Source organism: Raphanus sativus, chromosome 4 (genome assembly GCF_000801105.2).
Source record: "Raphanus sativus cultivar WK10039 chromosome 4, ASM80110v3, whole genome shotgun sequence".
Classification (NCBI taxonomy): Eukaryota; Viridiplantae; Streptophyta; class Magnoliopsida; order Brassicales; family Brassicaceae; genus Raphanus; species Raphanus sativus.
This window is the reverse complement of record NC_079514.1, coordinates 19,013,412-19,032,688: the sequence shown is the minus strand read 5'-3', so window position 1 is coordinate 19,032,688 and position 19,277 is coordinate 19,013,412. Positions and strand designations below refer to the sequence as shown.

At 44.1% G+C, this 19,277-nt stretch overlaps 2 protein-coding genes across 2 annotated transcripts; one reads left to right on the top strand and one right to left on the bottom strand.

Moving 5' to 3' along the window:
* Nucleotides 1-15: 15 nt before the first annotated feature.
* Nucleotides 16-1,634, bottom strand: LOC108854979 (uncharacterized). Its single transcript, XM_018628661.2, is given in 4 exon segments — nt 16-361; nt 458-707; nt 775-1,195; nt 1,198-1,634. Coding segments are annotated over 4 exon segments (1,197 nt in total). The 5' UTR covers nt 1,538-1,634; the 3' UTR covers nt 16-175.
* Nucleotides 1,536-5,245, top strand: LOC130511159 (uncharacterized protein At4g02000-like). Its single transcript, XM_057008030.1, has 3 exons — nt 1,536-1,631; nt 4,158-4,586; nt 4,910-5,245. The coding sequence occupies exons 1-3, from the start codon at nt 1,536-1,538 to the stop codon at nt 5,243-5,245; spliced, it is 861 nt and encodes a 286-aa protein (XP_056864010.1).
* Nucleotides 5,246-19,277: the final 14,032 nt, after the last annotated feature.

Here is a 19,277-nt window from a genome sequence, read left to right as displayed (position 1 = left end):
AGAAGAGAATACTGATAGTGATCTCAACTCAAAAGATGAGGCTCCCATTAAAAGTATTTGTAGAACCCTTCACTTCTCTTCATGTACAAGGGTGATCTACAGTTCAGAACACAACCAGAGCTTTGGTTCATTACATATATTTGTACACATCGACTAGGTACAGTTTTCCACCGTTCTAAACCGCATGCTGTGCTTGAACGGCTTTACCCACGGAGTCTCTGTGATGGGGAATCAAGAGAGAATCTTGATCGCCAGATAAAGAAATGGCCGGTTGGATTCCACTTGCGTTTAGAGGAAATAGCGTTTTGTAGTACCCATCCATTATAGCGGGAATATCACAAGTAGCGGCAACACCAGGAATCTGTTTTTACAACAACAAACGCAGAATGAAAACGCACTTCGGAACACACACCAGTAAGCAAAGAAGATAATAATAAACCTTGGTTTAGGGACATACTTGGTAAATATCGCGCAAATAGCCGTAGAGATTAGGGTACTCAACGAGCTTTTTCTTGGTGCATTTGAAGAGAATGTTGTAAACAGGATCAAAGCGAATCAGAGTTGTGAATAGACATACATCAGCCAGTGTCAACCTTTCTCCACACAAATATCTGTTACTACCCAAGTGATCTTCAATCTCATCAAAGGTATCAAAAAGTTCATTCACTGCTCCATCATACGCTTCTTGACTCTGCGCAAATCCACACCTTTCACACAAAAAAGCCATACACTTTAGCAGCAAAATTGCAAGATCAACAAGTAGTGGTTTGTTACCTGTAAACGCCATTGTTAACCTTAGGGTACACAATCTGATTCCAAGTTTCAATCTTTCCTTTCAATTCTGGTGGCGTGAGATCCAAGCTAGGGTTTGTGGCGAATTCGTTAAGACCCGAGTTGAAGAACTCGATGATATCGTAGCTTTCGTTACAGAGCACATCTTTCTTCCTCGAGTCCCACAGCATCGGAACTGTACATCTCCCATCATAACCACCGGTTCTCGATTTGTACACTTCCTTCAGATTCCGACACCGGTTAACCTTATCCAAACCGGGGATAAGTTTATCCTTATCCTTGATCGGGATATTGTTATCCTTGAACTCCCACGAACCGTCTTGACCCGGTGATGCGATTGAAACAGATACGGCGTCGTCTAAGCCCTTGAGAGCGCGTACTATTAGAGCTCGGTGAGCCCAGGGCAAGGGAGCCCGACGTAGAGATGGAGCTCCGAAGAAGCGGCGGAAGGGAATTGGGTCGGGTTGAGGCGGAATTGGGAAGTGGGTCGGGTGTATGACCCGGATGAGTCCGATGGAGCGAGCTGGGTCATCATGAGCTGCCAGACGGTGGTCCAGGCTGTTCGAGCGGTAGAGATGAGTAGACCCGGAGGGAGAGATGGGCCCCAGAGTAGCTTTGTGGCGGAGGTGAAGATGGTTTTTGGTGACTGGTTGGACATTCTAACGCTGAAGCGGCGTGGCGCGACGGAGATGGTTGTGAAAGATGATGGAAAGCTTAATTGCGCCGGTGCGCTGCGAAAGGCCATGGCGGAGGCTGAGCTTTCCTTTTTTTCTCTCTCACTCGCTCGGAGAGACGAAGGATTCAAGAAGACGTTGCGTTTCTGCGAGAAAGCAGGCCCGGTTTGATAAAGAAACATGTCCGGTTTAATAAAAAGGAAAGTAGGTCCATTTACGTTTACTTTAGGCCCTATATCTTTTTTTTTTTGAGCAACTACTTTAGGCCCTATATCAATGTCAAGTTTGCAAGTAACAATGAAATGATAGTGGTTTGTAAAAGATTTATGTCGTATCTATCATAAACCTCGAATCTATACTATTAAAGTACAATGACATTTGGATTTTTACTTTGTTTACCTTTATTAAAAAGGCTTTCTTTTGTATTCATTAATGACATTTTGGACATTTTGCACTGGTTTCTTTTTTAATTGTTTTTGGTTTGTCATTAACCACCGATTTCCTAATTCAATTTTGGTATGTAATTATTCCGTGTTTGATACTGTATCATTTTAATATTTTTCCAACCGGACATGTTTGAAACTGCATCATTTTTTCTCAAACTATTTAATGGTTTGGTTTTAAACCGCTTTTTCCTAAATATAATCCCAACTATCTAACAAAAATTATTTATAAAAAATAAAAATTGTTTATTGGTTCAACCGGTAACTGGATTTCGATTTTAGTAGTTTTTATTGGATTTTTAAATTTTGTTTTTTTTTTCAAACCCGAACTGAATTTATCTTTGATCAACCGGTAATCCGTTCAACCGCAGGTCTCAATCGAATTTCAAAACACCGATCAAAACTATAAAACTGTTATATTGATTTATATTTAAAATATCTAATTCAAAATTAAAAACCTAAAAATACATGTATAATATAGTTTTACCGAACATAAATCTGGATATAAAATACATATATGAGACGGATTATATAAATACATATACAAGATGGATTATATAAATGTGATTATATAAAATTTTCACCAAACATAAATCCGCGCTTTAAAAGCGCGGGTCAAAATCTAGTTAAACTCTAAAATGCAAGTATGTGGAGATTATAGACTGAAAAATAAAACCAGTTTAATAATTGAGGTTAATATGGCGACATCTATTAATACCATCTCCAACCCACCTCTATTTTAATATCTATATTTTTTTTCTAAAATAGAAAATCTCGATTGTATATGTGGATTTACTCCAATATATGCATTTATAATAGAATTTTTCTATTTATAAGGGAAAATATAGAAAAAATATTATTTTCACCTCTAAATATAAAGACAAAACGTAATATTATTCTATATTTTTCTCTAAAATAGAGGAACTCTATTATAGAAAGATATATTGGAGCAAAACTACTTCTATAATAGAGATCTTTATTCTAGAGGAAAACATAGAAGCATACATTGGAAATGCTCTAAGGTATCCAAACGACTGTTCAACTTATAAAAGTCATCAACAAGGCTTATCATGAATATTAGATCTCTTCACAAAATAGAGGATCTTTTGAGACACTGGTTTGAAGTGTTTGGTTCTCAATCATAATACACTTACTTAGCATACTTGTTACAGCTTTCGTTTGGTTCTTTAAGCTATGTTCACTTTCATCCTTTTGTAAATGAGTTATAGTTTGATCAGTACATTTCAAATTTCATCAAGAAAAAAATTATGAGCTTTCTTCATCTAAATTATATCTTCACTCTCGAGTGATAATTAGTAATAATCTTAAATATTGTGGGGGCATTTGTTAGCTAACTGGTTTGATTACTTCATATCCGATCCATTGTTAGTGATGATTTACACTTTGATTTTAAGGTTTCATCTGTAATAAGTTTGTATTTTTTACGAAAACTAAATTTAATATATTTTCATTTTTTCCAGAAAAACCTAACCTATATCTTTTCATCCACATCAATTTCATTTAATATTTCATTTATGGATTTTAGACACTATCAACAGCATCAAACTTTTAAAGAATATGGTCCATCTTATCTATGATGAATGAAAACAAGCTAGTATGCCACACTGATTTTTTTCTTCGAACAAACAAAAATCACCAAAATATTAACTGTAAATAACTGATAAACAGACGCTGGTCGAGATTTCTCTCCCAGGCACGAGTAACGAGGCAAAGAGCTTTCAGAGGACACGCTGAACGCTGCTACGAAAGTGACAACTCACTTCTTTGGCAAGACAGGATGAACCCACTGGTTTGTTCACAACACCCTTGTGGAAACCCTATTTTGTTACCTGAAGTAGCGTCCTACACAAGTTCTTCAACAAGTTTCATACTCAACCTTTTCGTCTTCGAAGCTTGTAATCCAGATCTCCGGCTTGCTGTTACAACTTTGCACACTTCCTTCACAGTCTCACCGTCAATTAACGATCCTACCTGCAATGGAAAGACGCTTTACTAAGGAAGGAAAGGGAAGGACATTATGCAAGATTCAAACCAAAAAAACATCAAGCGAATCAGAGCCCCACCTTTGGATAACGCCTCTCTGATCCGAGAAAATGCTCTCACACTTATCGGGAGGGTCACAAACCCTCGAGAGCAACGCATCAGATCACTCATTCCAGTCCTGTCTGGCAAATGGAACACTCGTGGAACAGTAACATGATCTGACTTGGGTCATGACTGCTTCCAGTTCCGCTTTGAGGACGAGGAGGATCTCCAATTGGTGCTAGATAACAGACCATACCACCACAACTATTGGATGGTTATCCTCCAACGCTGGGAACCAGTCATCTCAGACTCCTTCCCCTCCATGATTCCCTTCTGGGTCTCCATAAAGGGACTTCCCCTTCATTACTGGCACGAAACCATGGTCTTTAACGTGGGTAAAAAACTCGGAGCTTACGAGGGCCAAGAGCTTACAAAGACATCTGCAAGAACAAGAGTTCTGGTCAACGGACTACAACCACTCATAAAAGAGACTATACTGGAGTTTGGGTCAGGAGAGGAATACAAACTGACCTTGGAGTACGAACGGCTTGAGAACCATTGCTCCTACTGCTCTTGCCTCACCCACATGAGCTACGAATGCCCAGAGAAGCAGGAGAAAGCAACACAGGAGGTTAACAACAGACTTGACTACAAACAACACTCTCCAGATTCGCCTTCTCTAACGATGAGACCCCGAGCTGAGGGAGTCAGGAAGCAAGCGCAAGACTTACGTAAGGGAGCCAGGAGTCAGCCCCCCCACGAACTTCCAAAACAGGGTGGACAGGCACGGTAGAGATTTTGGAGATAGAGTTAGTACAAGACACACTCGCGCCCCTCCCCCCCCCCCCCCCCCTTCCACCATATATCCTCGACAACCAGGAGAAGAAACAACCAACGCAAGGTCCTGAGAGAAGGAGACATACAGTGTACCCATCTCCCCCTTTCATAACTCAGAGAAACAAAAACAGAGAAGGAACCCTCAGAAGGAGATCGCTCTTCCCCGACAAAGAAGAAACCTTCTGGAGAGTGAAGCGATCTACACCTCAGCAAAATGAATCAGCCATATCCCCTCTATCCTCAAAGCAACTAGATCTCCAGCATGACGTTGTCCCAATTGCTCAGGTTCCTTCTACAGAAGAAGTTCTAGCAGAGATTCAAGAAGCGACAAACTTGTATCTGAGCTGCCCTGACCCTACGGAAGCGGCAACAAGAAGGCAAAGATTCCTACAAGAAGACACGCAAGAGTTACTAGCCAAGACAGCAGCATGCATTATTGCAGCAGCGGCATGATTGTGAGGGGTAAAACTCACACCTAGATTTTAGATCAGGTTTTATGTTTAGGAAAGGTTAGGGAAAGATAACGTGGGCTGAATCCCGTAAGAACTTATAGAATGAATTGGATTTGTATTGATAATGTGATAAAAGAATGGTTACAAGAAGATGTATCTCTCGATGAATATAAAGATTACAAGAGTATTATGATAAGAATGTTTTGGTGAATGTTGAGTAAAAATATGAGTTGGATCGGGATCCTCTTCTTAGTCTTCGACTCTCTCCTTTTATAGCCTTGGACTTCTCTAAGTTGTCTCCAACTGACCTCCGGGATTTTCTCCACTTGAGATGGAATCCGCAACAGCTTCCCCTTGACCGGGTCCTGCGCTTCTTCTTGTTGTGACGTGAGCTTCCTCTTCGTCGTGACCTCCTTAGTTAGGATCCTTAGCTTTCAGCCTTCGGCTCTAGCTTAGCTCTCTTTAGACTTCGAACTCGCGATGGGCTTATCGCGGCCCATCATCATCTTTTATTATCGAATAATCAGCTCCCGGGCCATATTCGGGCCCAACAGTTGCCCCCAGCTCTCGAGATGAGGTTTCATTATTCTCGGGAGCTAGACCTAGCCGCCCAAGCAAGATTCTCTTGTTGAGATCATGATTACTAGCTATCTCAACCGCATTTACTCTTATCCGATCGGACGGCTGTGATCTGTCTTTAACTAAATCGACGGCTTTAGATTAAAGCGAGTTTGAAATTCAATTCCCGACTTTTGAGACATGATGGGATATAAAGCTGAGAGAATTAACTCCCTGTCTCTCCACTTCCTCCACGCCTCTCGACGGTTTCCAAGGTAATTCACCCTCTTTCCTTTATTTTACCGTTTTTTGTCATTATTTTTTTTATCCGCTTCTCGATCAATCTAGTTCTTCATCCTGAACTTCTCTCTGAGATTCTGTCTTAGATCGATTTTCTTCTTTTGCTTCCTATTTTCCTTCTCCTTTACTATCATGAGTCGAAAAGAAGGTTCCGGCGAAGTTCAGATCTCAGCCTCCGGCGCCCGTATTATGAAGGTCAAACGGGAAGCTGGTGAGAAGATGACGGAAGCCAAGAAGAAAAAGAGTAAAGACTCGATCGGAGCACGAGTTAAGAGAATGAAGAAGAAAGGCGGCAAGAACGCCTCCTCCGGTCCTCACTTTCCTTCCCTTTTGAAGGGTCAGGACGTTGTCAATCTTGCCGTTCAAGCTCACGGCAAGAGTGATCTTGTTAGAGCTTGTGCTGAAAACGAGGACCCCGAGACCGCTCCGGAGGGTTGGTTCTGCGTTCATGAAAAATATATCTCCAAGTGCCACCTTAGATTTCCTCTTCCTACCCTTTTACTGGATCTCTTAGATCATTACCAGCTAGCTCTTCCTCAACTTTGCCCGTCGGTCATCCGAGTGATAAACGGGTTCATCACTAGAGACAAGGAGGAAGGAGTTATCGTTGGGCTATCTGAGTTAATGAGTCTCTTCTCGATAAAGGAGAGCACCTCCAAGGATGGCGGGAGCGGTACCTACTATCTCCCCTGTCGTCCAGGGCTAGGCGTTTTCAAGTTCTCGGCCAGTGATGATGACTGGCGTAGGAAGTATTTTTATGTCAAGATTAATCCTTCGACGGTTCCTGTAGGCCGTGACCTCAGGAACTCGTGGTCTGATATTTCCGGTTAGGATTTTAGGGATATGCTCACATGTTTATCTTTGTTTGTCATGTTACGCTAATTGTCTTTTGACTCCTTTTGCAGAAATCAAAGATCCTGTCAAGTTATCTAGCAAACTCACTAGAGCTCTCTACAGGAAGCTACAGCATAGTCCTAACACTTGGGGGGCTTATACCACTTCAAGAGTCGGATCAGCTAGGTTTCCTGAACGATACCAGGCGTCCTTCCCTGATTCAGTGACGGTTGCTGGTTTATAAGGTAACCTTTTATTCTTAATTCATGATTTTTACTATCCGAATTTGTCTCACGCGATTAATGAATCTTTTTCATGTCTTAGTTTCTGAAGGTGATTCCGTTCTCGAAGTTTCCTCCGGAGCAAGTACTTCCTCGAAGACTCAATCACAGAAGATGCCAATTCAACCTTCCTTCCGTTCCAGGGGTAGATCGACCAAGGCTGCCAGCTCCTCTAGAGGGAGTGACAAGAACCAGGGAGGATCCTTCCTTGACTCTGTGAAGGAGGTTCTTGATGAAGGAGGCTCTGCTCCTGCTAAAGATGTTGGCTCTTCGGAGCCTAAGGTTCAGGAAGTTGGCCTTCCCTCCGAGGTCCCGATGACTGAGGCTGATCCTCAAATAGTGAGGGATCCTCCGGAGTTTGAGCCTCCGAGGAACAAGAGGTCCCGAACTGACCAGGTTGACAGACCTTCGAGGTCTTCCTCCTCCTCCTCTAGAGGAGGAACTGTTGGCTGGAACTTTGCTCATTCGAAGCCTGGATCGGTTTTGGACGATCCGTGGGGTTTGGCTACTCTGATGAGGCACATGAAGAGTCCCGGGTGTTCCCTCCCCTCGATCTCTAATCTCACGCACAAGGATGAGTACGTCGATATTGCTCATCACATGGGTCAGGTATGAAGTTTATTTCATTTTTCAGCTTTTTCTTTGGAAGATTTTGCTAAATCGTTTTCCGTTTTCTGCAGCTGGCTGGTGCTATCAACAGAGCTCAGTTCAAGTTTGAGGACGCTGTACACAATGTCCCTAGTGCTGAGGAATTAGCCCAGGTCACTGAATTAGTCAAGGCCAACAAGACTGAGCTCAACCAGACTCGGGCTCTGATCTCGGATCATTAAGCCGAGGTGAAGAGACTTGGCTCTAAGTGTGATGCTCAGCAAGGGACGATCGAGAGCCAGCTGATTGACCTCCAGGTGAAAAATAGGAAGATTGGGGAGTTGGATGCTGCTCGGAAGATAGCCGAGTATCAAGTCAAGGAACTGATTTCCACATCTCAGAACAGCCAGAAGAACAAGGAAGCTGAGGTCAGGCTAGCCGTCCGGAGAGGAAAGAAGGAGGTAGCCGAAGCCTACAACAAAATTCTGCTTGTTGTTAAGGAGAAGTTCTCCAAGAAGAAGGACGAAGTCGACCTCCTGGTTCACGCTCAAGAGATTCAAGCCAACACCGAGCTCCTAAAAGACATGCTGGATGGCGAGATTAAGAGTGCTCAAGACGAGTATGATCACTTGGTGGCAATAATGCCGGAAGCTGTTGCAGCATACGAGAAAGCTCAGGTCTCGGACTTCTCGATCGGCAAGCTCCCTCTTCCCCAACTTTCTGAGAGCTCAGGTACTTTTGAGGTTAATATGTTTAATCTCTCCTTTTCTGGAGAGTTTGGTTCTAATTTAGGATTGGTGGGTTCTTACTCAGCCCCAGTCGAAACCGCCTCTGGAGGTAGCGACAAGGAGATGGAGGAGGAGGTTCCTGAGGAGGAAGATCCAGCTGGTAAGGGAGCTGAGAAGAGCTCGGATGACAAGGAAGTTTAAGAGCTGAGGCTCTTTCATGTTTTCTAAGATTTCTGCCCGATGGGCTTTGTTTCATTTGTTTCCAAGACTTATAGCCTGAGGAGGCTTTTAAACCTTTATCTGTTTGCACTTCGAATCTTTGTTAGCCTGGGGAGGCTTTTAAACCCTTTTTCAATTTCAAACTTGGTTTTCGTTTCATTTTGAGTTTTTGGCTTTAGTCGTGAAATATGACAACTTGATCATAATCGAATTTTATGATAAGTCTGGAGGACTTTGGTCGCTTTTAGTTCCTTAAGAGGACATCTTGGAGTACTGGGATTAGCTTAGGGTTTTTAGGAACCTAAGTTTAATCTGGACACCTTAGGTGGGGGTTCCTGGGAACCTGAATTTGCTTGTGGGATTTTAAGACCCGTTGAGATTTGCTTAGGATTTTAAGACCTTCTGAGGTTTGATGAGGATTTTAAGACCTCGAAGATTTGATAAGGATTTTAAGACCTTGGAGATTTGGTAAGGATTTTAAGACCTTGGAGATTTGGTAAGGATTTTAAGACCTTAGAGATTTGGTAAGGATTTTAAAACCTTAGAGATTTGGTAAGGATTTTAAGACCTTAGAGATTTGGTAAGGATTTTAAGACCTTAGGTCCAGGTTCGTCGAGACATGATATTGCTTGAAGGATTTTAAGACCTTAGGTCCATGTTTGCAGGGACCTGTTTTGTTAAAGAATTGAGATATCGAGAATAATTTCTTTATTGATAATTGGATACATGGTATCATAGTAATCATACAATTACTGTATTATAACGATCATACACTTGCTGTGTGGGCTATGTGATTTTAATCAGACATATGCCCCCTTTGATTATAGTGAACGAAGTATTGAAATGAGGTTGGGGCTGCACTCATAACGGAGTTGCCTACGTACCCAGTCAAGGGATCAAGCCTAACGTAGTTCAGGAATTTTAGGTACCTAATGATAATATCTCTTAAGATTCGTGGCATTCCACGATCTGATTTCAGGTACCCCGGTTCGCACCTTTCGGAGCTTGTAAACGCCAGGTCGTACCACGTGGATGATCTGGTAGGGACCTTCCCAGTTGGTTCCTAACTTCCCAGCATCTGGTTCTTTGGTTCCTTCGAAAACTTTCCTAAGTACTAGGTCACCTACAGCGAACTGCCGGAGCCTGACTTTGGAATTGTACTGTCGTGCCATTGCTTGCTGATAGTTCTGAATGCGAATCAACGCTCGGTCCCGTCTTTCCTAGATTAGATCGAGGCTGTCGGTTAGTAGCTGATCATTAGCTGCGGGATTGGACGTACAGAGTTCCCGGCGGAGGCTACCAGCAATGGTTTCAGCTGGAACGACAGCTTCCATCCCATATGCTAAGGAGAAAGGAGTTTCTTCTGTAGCTTTTCGTGGGGTGGTCCGACATGCCCAAAGTACTTCAAGTAACTTTTCTGACCATAGTTCCTTCTGGGTTCCAAGGTGTTTCTTGAGGTTTGCTAATACTGATTTATTAGCAGCCTCCGCCTGTCCGTTACCTTGAGGTCGGCGAGGTGATGAGAAGGTCAGGCGAATATTCCACTTGTCACAAAATATTTTGAAATCGTGGGATATGAATTGTCCTCCATTGTCAGTTACGATTTCGTATGGGACGCCGTGTCTACACACGATTTCTTTCCATACGAATTGCTCGACCTCGACTCTGGTTATCTGTTGGAAAGCTTCAGCTTCTATCCATTTCGTGAAGTAGTCTGTTAGGACTAAGAGGAAGCGTAACTTCTTCTTTCCACTTCCTGATGGTACTAGTGGTCCCACGATATCCATGGACCATCTCATAAATGGATAAGGGGCGGATATGTTAGACATCTTTTCCGCAGGTTGGTGTATAATCGGTGCATGCCTCTGGCATTTGTCGCATGAAGAGGAATAGGCCTCACAATCTGCAATAATGGTGGGCCAGAAATATCCTTGTCTTTTGATTCTGATGGCTAGAGCTCTTCCTCCAGAGTGGTTCCCGCAGGAACCGTCGTGCATTTATTTCATGAGTCTCATAGCAACGAGACCATGGACGCATTTTAGGTAAGGTCCGGAAATGCTTCGTTTGAGGAGGACGGATTCAGTTACGCAATATCTCGCGCTTAATGCTTTGAGCTTTCGAGCTTCCCATTTATTGGGTGGAGTCTTTTGTGAGGGATTAAACTCACCTCCTGGTTTTGAGATCAGGTTAAGATTAGGGAAAGATTAGGGAAAGATTACGTGGGCTGAATCCCGTAAGAACTTTGTAGAATGAATGAATGATTTATTGATATTTTTGTAAGAATTGTATACAAGAGATGTTTATAACGTTTACAAGGAAAGTAATGAATTTGAGAGCTATTGCTTATGAATCGTAGAGAATGCGGATCCCTTAATTATTGTTTGATGTCTTCTTTAAATAGCCTCAGGTCCCGCTTGATCGTAGCCAACTGGTTCCCGAGATCCCCTCCGTGATTTGAGGGATTTGTAACAGCTCCCCTTTGACCGGGTCCTGCGCCTATTTATTTGTCCACGAGCTACCTTTTTGACCGGGTCCTGCGCCTGTTTACTTGTCAACGAGCTGCCTCTTTTCCTTGACCTCTCTGATGAACATCTCCAGCTCACAGCCTCCGGATCTGACTTAGCTGTTTTTGAAGATTGAATTCATGATGGGCCTTTCGCGGCCCGTTATCATTTCTTATTGTCTATCACTAGCTAGGGGGTCATATTTGGGCCCGACAGTTGCCCCCAGCTTTCGAGATAAGATTCCTTATCTCGGAAGCTAGACCTTGCCGCCGAGCATCAATCTTTTTGTTGAGATCTCGAGCAACAGTTATCTTTATTGAAGATTTCTTTTGCTTAATCTGATGGCTACGATTGCGTATGAAAAGGAGCAAGTATCCGACTTCTCGGCCAGCAAGCTTCCCATTCCTCGATTCTCAGAGAGTTCAGGTACTTTCGAGATTAACATGTTTAATCTATCCTTTTCTGGAGAGTATGGTTCTAACTTAGGTTTGGTGGGTCCTGATTCAGCTCCAGTCGAGACGTCCCAGATGGGCGATGACAAAGAGGCAGATGAGGGAGATCCAGCCAAAGAAAGTGATCCAGTCGAGGGAGACAAGGATGTCGGGATGAGCTCCCGTGATAATGATGGCTAAGAGCTGCAGCTCTTTTTGAATTGTAATGTTGCTTTTCATGACTTTTGCCCAATGGGCTTTGTTTACGTTTCAGACTTATAGCCTGAGGAGGCTTTTAAACCTTAGGGTCTTCTGAACCCTCGTTAGCCTAGGAGGCTTTTAAACCCTTTTATTCAAATTTCGGTTTTGTTTTTCATATTAAGTCATTTGACTTGGTTTGATCGTTTCTTGGATGAGATTGACTTTTGTCAAGTGGAAGTTTTGGTTAGGACATGTATCGTGATTATTATATACAATGTCCAATGACTTATCAGGTCTCGAAGATTTCGAGTACATTCGATTACGAGGATCCTTAGAAAGAGTTCCTGAAACATTGAGATTAGCTCCGGGTTTTTAGGAACCTGAGCTACTCTGAAGACCTTAGGAGGGGGTTCTTGGGAACCTGAATTTGTTTGTGGGATTTTAAGATCCGTTGAGACTTGCTTAGGATTTTAAGACCTTTGTGATTTGATGAGGATTTTAAGACCTCGGAGATTTGATAAGGATTTTAAGACCTTAGAGATTTGGTAAGGATTTTAAGACCTTGGAGAATTGACAAGGATTTTATGACCTTGGAGATTTGGTAAGGATTTTAAGACCTTAGAGATTTGGTAAGGATTTTAAGACCTTAGGTCCGGGTTCGTCGAGACCTGATATTGCTTGAAGGGTTTTAAGACCTTAGTTTCAGGTTCATTGAGACCTGAATTTGTTCGAAGGGTTTTAAGACCTTAGGTTCAGGTTCATTGAGACCTGAATTTGTTCGAAGGATTTTAAGACCTTAGTTTCAGGTTCATTGAGACCTGAATTTGTTCGAAGGGTTTTAAGACCTTAGGTTCAGGTTCATTGAGACCTGAATTTGTTCGAAGGGTTTTAAGACCTTAGGTTCAGGTTCATTGAGACCTGAATTTGTTCGAAGGATTTTAAGACCTTAGGTTCAGGTTCGTAGAGACCTGAGTTAGTTCGAAGGTCAAGGTATCGAAGATAATTGCTTTATTGATAATAGGATACATGGTATCACAATAATCATACAATCGCTGTTTGGGCTATATGTTCTCTAACATATGCCCCCTTTCGCCATGGTGGAAATAGTGTTAAAATGAGATTAGGGTTACACTCATAACACAATTGCCTACGTACCCAGTCAAGGGGTCAAGGCTAACATAATTCGAGGAATTTAAGTACCTAATGATAGTATTTCTTCAGATTTGTGGCATTACACGATCTGATTTCAGGTACCTCGGTTCGTACCTTCAGGAGCTTATAGACGCCATATCGTACCACGTGGATAATCCGGTAAGGACCTTCCCAATTGGTCCCTAGTTTCCCAGCATATGGTTCCTTGGTTCCTTCGAAAACTTTCCTAAGTACTAGGCCACCTACAACGAATTGTTGGGGCCTGACTTTGGAACTGTAATGTTGAGTCATTGCTTGCTGATAGTTTTGAATCCGAAGCAAAACTTGGTCTTGTCGTTCCTCGATTAAATCGAAGCTGTCTGATAAGAGTTGGTCGTTAGCTTCGGGATCAAACGTACAGAGCTCTCGACGGAGGCTCCCAGTGGAGGTTTCCGCCGGAACGACAGCTTCCATTTCGTAGGCTAAAGAGAAAGGGGTTTCCTCTGTAGCCTTTCTCGGGGTGGTTCGTCATGCCCAAAGTACTTCATGTATCTTTTCAGACCAGGTTTTCTTGTTGGTTCCGAGGCGTTTCTTGAGGTTTGCTAATATTGAGTTATTAGCAGCCTCCGCCTAACCGTTACCTTGAGGTCGTCGAGGTGTTGAGAAGGTAAGGCGGATATTCCACTTGTCGCAAAATGCTTTGAAGTCGCGAGAAATGAACTGTCCTCCATTGTCGGTTACGATCTCATACGGGACGCCGTGGCGGCAGACAATGTCTTTCCACACAAATCCTTCGACTTCGAATCTAGTTATCTGTTGGAAAGCTTCAGCTTCTATTCACTTCGTGAAGTAGTCTGTCAAGACCAAGAGGAAGCGTAGCTTCTGCCTTCCTCTTTCTGACGTTATGAGTGGTTCTACGATGTCCATGGACCACCTCATGAACGGGTACTGAGTGGATATTGAGGATAATTTATCCCCAGGCTGATGTATAATCGGTGCATGAATTTGGCATTTATCACATGAAGAGGAGTAAACCTCGCAGTCAGCGATAATGGTAGACCAGAAATAGCCTTGTCTTTTGATTCGGATAGCTAGAGCTCTGCCCCCATAGTGGTTTCCTCAGGAGCATGCGTGCATTTCTTTCATAAGATTGATAGCATCGAGGCCATTGACGCATTTTAGGTAAGGTCCGGAAATGCTTCATTTATGGAGGGCTGACTCGATTATGCAGTATCTTGCGCTTAATGCTTTGAGTTTTCGGGCCTCCCACTTATTGGGGAGGGGGATCTTACCCTACAAGATGTACTGCATGATCGGTATTCTCCAATCCTCTCTCCCAATGATTTTGTCATGAAGAGATGAGGGTGGGTCTTGTTCAGGTCCCTGAGTGTCGTGACCTGATGTGTCTTGTTCAGGTCCCTGAGTGTCGTGACCTGATGTCTTATTGCCCCCGGAGATATTGGTCGGATTAGGCTCGAAGGAGTCTGAATTCTGAGGAATATCTCCAGTTCTGGTGTTGTTCTCCGGAGTCTGGGTCGTTTCTTCGGATGCGATTTCAAAAGCAGAACGACTCCTGGTCCTTGCTGCGTGGACAGGTGAATCCGAGGTCTGGATCTTGCCCCCGGAGGTATGCTTTTTAAAGCTACGAATTCTGGTTTTTGGGAACCAGTAGGTTGTAAGAACTTGGGTTGCTACCGTCTGGGGGTAGCTACCTTCCGTTTGCTCTTTCGGCTTGCTATCGATCTCAGCTTTGGTAGCTATGTCGATATTTGGCTTTTCGATTCCCTTTACAGGTATGATCCGTTTTACGAGGGGGTCTGATGCTGACGTTAAAGCAGCCAGCGCGTCTGCTGAGGAGTTCTCTCCTCGTGGGATCCTCGTTAGTTCAAATCTGTTGAACTGCTTAGTGGGGTTCCGGACAACTTCTAGGTATGCCCCCATTCTTTCGTCTCTTGTTTCATACTCGCCACGGAACTGGCTAGCTACAAGATGTGAATCACTATAAGTGTTCAGCTCTCGAATTATGAGGCTTAGGGCGAGTTTTAATCCTGCAATTAATGCTTCGTATTCATCCTCAAGCGCTGAATACGAGCCTGTAGGATTGTTGGATGGTTTCTCCAGCTGAGGAGGTCAGCCTTAGACCGATGCCGGAACCTTGTCTTGGCGAGGCTCGTCAATGTACAGACTCCACTTCGGAGCTTCCGTTTCCAAGTCTAGTTGTTCGCAAGCTAGCTCGATTATGAAATCGGCAAGGACCTGAGCTTTTGCTGCTGCTCGAGGTCTATACTCGATATCGTATTCACTGAGCTCTATTGCCCATTTAGCAAATCGTCATGATTGGCTAGGGCTGTGCAAAATTGTTCGCAATGGTTGTGAAGTCATTACGACGATTGAGTGCGATTGGAAATAAGGTCGCAATTTTCTGGCAGCTGTTACGACAGCTAGAGCTAGTTTTTCCATAGTAGGGTATCTAGTTTCGGCGTCTATCAGACTCTTGCTGGTATAATAGACAGGTCTTTACTCGTTTTGCTCTTCTCGTACCAGCACACCACTAACTGCAGCGGTTGACACAGCGAGGTACAGATACAGTGGTTCTCCCATTACTGGTTTGGCCAAGATGGGAGGTTCGGAGAGGTAAGCTTTCAATTGCTTGAAGGCTTCCTCGCACTTCTCGTCCCATAAGAACTTCTTATTATTTTTTAAAAGTTTGTAGAATGGGAGGCACTTATCGGTGGACCTGGATATGAATCGATTTAATGCTGTGATTCGTCCAGGCAATCTCTGTACCTCTCTGGTTGTCTTAGGTGACGGTATTTTCAGAAAGGTAGCTATCTGTTTCGGGTTGGCTTTGATGCCTCTTTCGGTTACGAGGTAGCCGAGGAACTCGCTTGAAGGTACCCCGAAGATGCACTTAGCAGGGTTGAGCTTCATATCGTATTTGTTGAGGATATCGAAGCATTCCCTTAGGTGGGAAATGTAGTTTTCTCCAATTGAGGATTTGACTAGCATATCATCAATATAGACCTCCATGGTTTTCCCGGGCTGGCCAGCGAACATTTTATTCACTAGCCTTTGATAGGTAGCTCTATCATTTTTTAAACCGAATGGCATGACCTTATAGCAATAGGTCCCTCATTCAGTTATGAATGCAGTTTCTCTTGATCGTCGGGATCCATCATGATTTGATTGTACCCTGAAAAGGCATCCATGAAGGACAGGAGCTGGTGGCCAGCAGTGGCCTCGACCAAACGATCGATGTGAGGTAACGGGAAGCTATCTTTCGGACAAGCTTTATTTAGGTCGGTGAAATCTACACAGACTCCATTTCCCGTTCTTCTTTTCTACAACTACTGGATTAGCTAGCCAGTCTGGGTAATGTACCTCACGAATGGACCCAGCTTTCGTAAGTCGGTAAACCTCGTCGTTAACAGCTTGAGCCTTTTCTAGGCCTAGCTTGCGACGCTTTTGTTTGATCGTTTTGAAAGTGGGGTCTACATTAAGCTTGTGAGTAGTGACGTCGGCGTTTATACCCTTCATGTCACTGGTGGTCCATGCAAAAGTTCCGACGTTGCTTTTTAGAAAGTCGATGAGCTCCTTCTTAGTCCCGAGAGGTAGCTCGGATCCGATACTCACTTGCTTTTCAGGATTTGAGTCGTCGATACTAACTTGCTCGGTGAGGTTCTTAGGGGGACCTCGAATATTCTGTTGTATCTCACGACCCTCCTGGATCTGTAATTGCTATTGGGGTGATTCTTTGAGAATTTCGAATCCTCCCAGGTAACAGATCCTGGAGATCTTTTGGTTACCATGCACGGTAGATATCCCTTCAGGTGTCGGGAATTTCACACATTGGTGATAAGTTGAAGCTACTGCTTTCATCTTATGGATCCAAGGTCTTCCTAGGATCGTGTGAAACGGAGAAGGTCTGTCGATGACTATGAAATTCATCATTTTCATGATTCCGCCAGCTATAATTGGGATCTTAATAGTTCCCAATGAGGTAGTTGTTTCTCCGGAAAAGCCTACGGGATTAGCTTTTTGGTCAATAATTTCGTAGTCGTCTATTTCCATCCCTTTTAGGGTGTTGTAGAAAATAAGGTCAACAGAGCTTCCTGTGTCTATCATGAGTTTAGAGACCTCATATCCTGCGATGTTCAGGGTGACGATCAGCGCGTCATCGTGAGGTCTGTCAAGGTTTGAGGTCTCGCTTTCCTAGAAAGAAATCTTAGTATTGGACTCGGGGTTAGGAGGCTTAGGTCCAGTGTTAGACACAGCCTTCCGTACGTGATTCTTAATGGAGTTGACGGAGTCTTGACATATATCTGATCCTCCAAGGATACAGTTCACCTTGAGTTGGGGCTCGATTGAGGGGACGGTTTGCTCAAGAGAGCTTCGACTTGTAAACTTTTTCCTTGGGGGAATTTTCCAAGAATCATATCGACTCTTTTCTTGGGAGCTGGAAGTGGCGAATCGGTCTCCTTCTCAGGTGACCTATCGCGCTTTGGAGAGGTGTCTCTGGGACCTCTTTTCTGATAAGGTGGTGGCTTTTTAAGGTCCACTCCCTTTATTTCTCCGGCTGCGAATTTAGCTGCCAATTGTCGTTGGAGGTCCCAACATTCCTCAGTTGAGTGCCATTTCCGATCGTGATAAGAGCAGTGTTTGTTCTCATCATATCCTTTTGACCAGGGAATTTTGTTTGCTGCGGCGATAGGTTTTTCTTCCTTATCTTCCTCGATTGCATAGGAATGTTCTCCCTGGGTCTGATTGTTTCGAGAGTTCCCCTTTTTATGAGGTTCTTTTGCTTCTGAGGCTTCACCTTTCGGGTGATTCTGGGGTTTCTTGTGGATCTTATCCAGTGCAGTTGTTTCCTCTTCCAAGGTGACGTATCTAGACGCTTTATGAAGAGCATCGTCGATAGTTGGGGGAGGATTGAGCGTTAGCTCCGACCAAAGTTTCGATTTATACCAGAGAGCTCTTCTGAGAGCCTCGATGGCGACCTGGTAAAATGGATTTTTCGATGTAGGCTCGTAGTGAGTCTCCCACTCCCTGTCTGATTTTCCAGAGGTCAGCCTCGGATGCTTGCTTTAGGATATGAGTCGAGTATTGCTTCATGAAAGCGTTGCTTAACTGGTCGAAGCTATCTATCGAATTTGGTTCGAGACCAGAGAACCATTCGAGGGCTGTTCCGACTAGATTTTCGGCGAATGTCCTGCAGTAACCTGCTTCGCATTCTTCTTTTGTAAAGTGAGCTTTCACGATAGCTAACCGGAAGGCTCTCAGGTAAGCCTTTGGGTCTGAGGTCCCGTCGTATTCGGGGATCCTAATTTTTCGGGTGTCTCTTATGTAAGAGTTGGCAATTCTGTCAGTGAATGGAGTTCCACAGGTCTCTTCGATCAAGCTCTCGATTTCGGGAGCTGAGCTCGTTGCCTTGTGGACTTGAGCACCCAGCTTTTGGAGAGCTGCGTGAGTCTGCTCCATATATCTACGAATAGCCTCAGGTCCCTCTAGAGGTAGGACAGTCAGGTCATCGTTAGGTACCTGACGAACATGTACCTGGCAAACAGGTCCCTGATGGAATCGTGTTCGATCATTTTTCCAAGTGCTCGGTGGGCTCATTTGCTCACTGGCTATTGGGTTATTTTGACGAGTTAGGTTAGTGGGGCGAGCTGTAGGATCAGCATCCGTCCTTTGATGTTCGCCCGGATTCGTGTTTAGGTTTCTGGCCCGAAACACCGGAGCTGACGTTCTGCCCCCGGACGGGTCGGATACTCCTTCTCCTGACCTAAGAATAGGTGGTGGAGGAGGTAAGCGAGCGCTCTGACCAGTAACCTGATCGGGAATAGAGCTAGTCGATGCTATGTTGCTTCCCATAGCACTGGTGAGGGGTGGACTGAGCACGGGAACTGTTCTAACATGAGGCGTTTGGAAAGCTGGTCCCTGTTATCAAGGAAAAGTCGAGACGTCCTCGAGGGAACGAGGGGTCAGTTATTCGATCTCGGAAGGTCACTCCCGAGCCCTGACGTTGCGGTGGTTGGGTTGTTGCGGTTAGAGATCTAGTGACCTCTTCGAATCGTTGCTGCCGAGCGGCTAGCAGTTGCATTGTACGCTCACCTTCTTGAGCTTTTTCTACCAGCTGCATCATCATGCGACGGATCTCAGAGAGCTGAGCCTCCGTCTGGTTCGGAGCAGGTTGGTGCTGAGGGGTAACGAGGGCTGGGAGCCCTGGATCGATCCCACTGGAGGTTCTCGTGTTGGCTG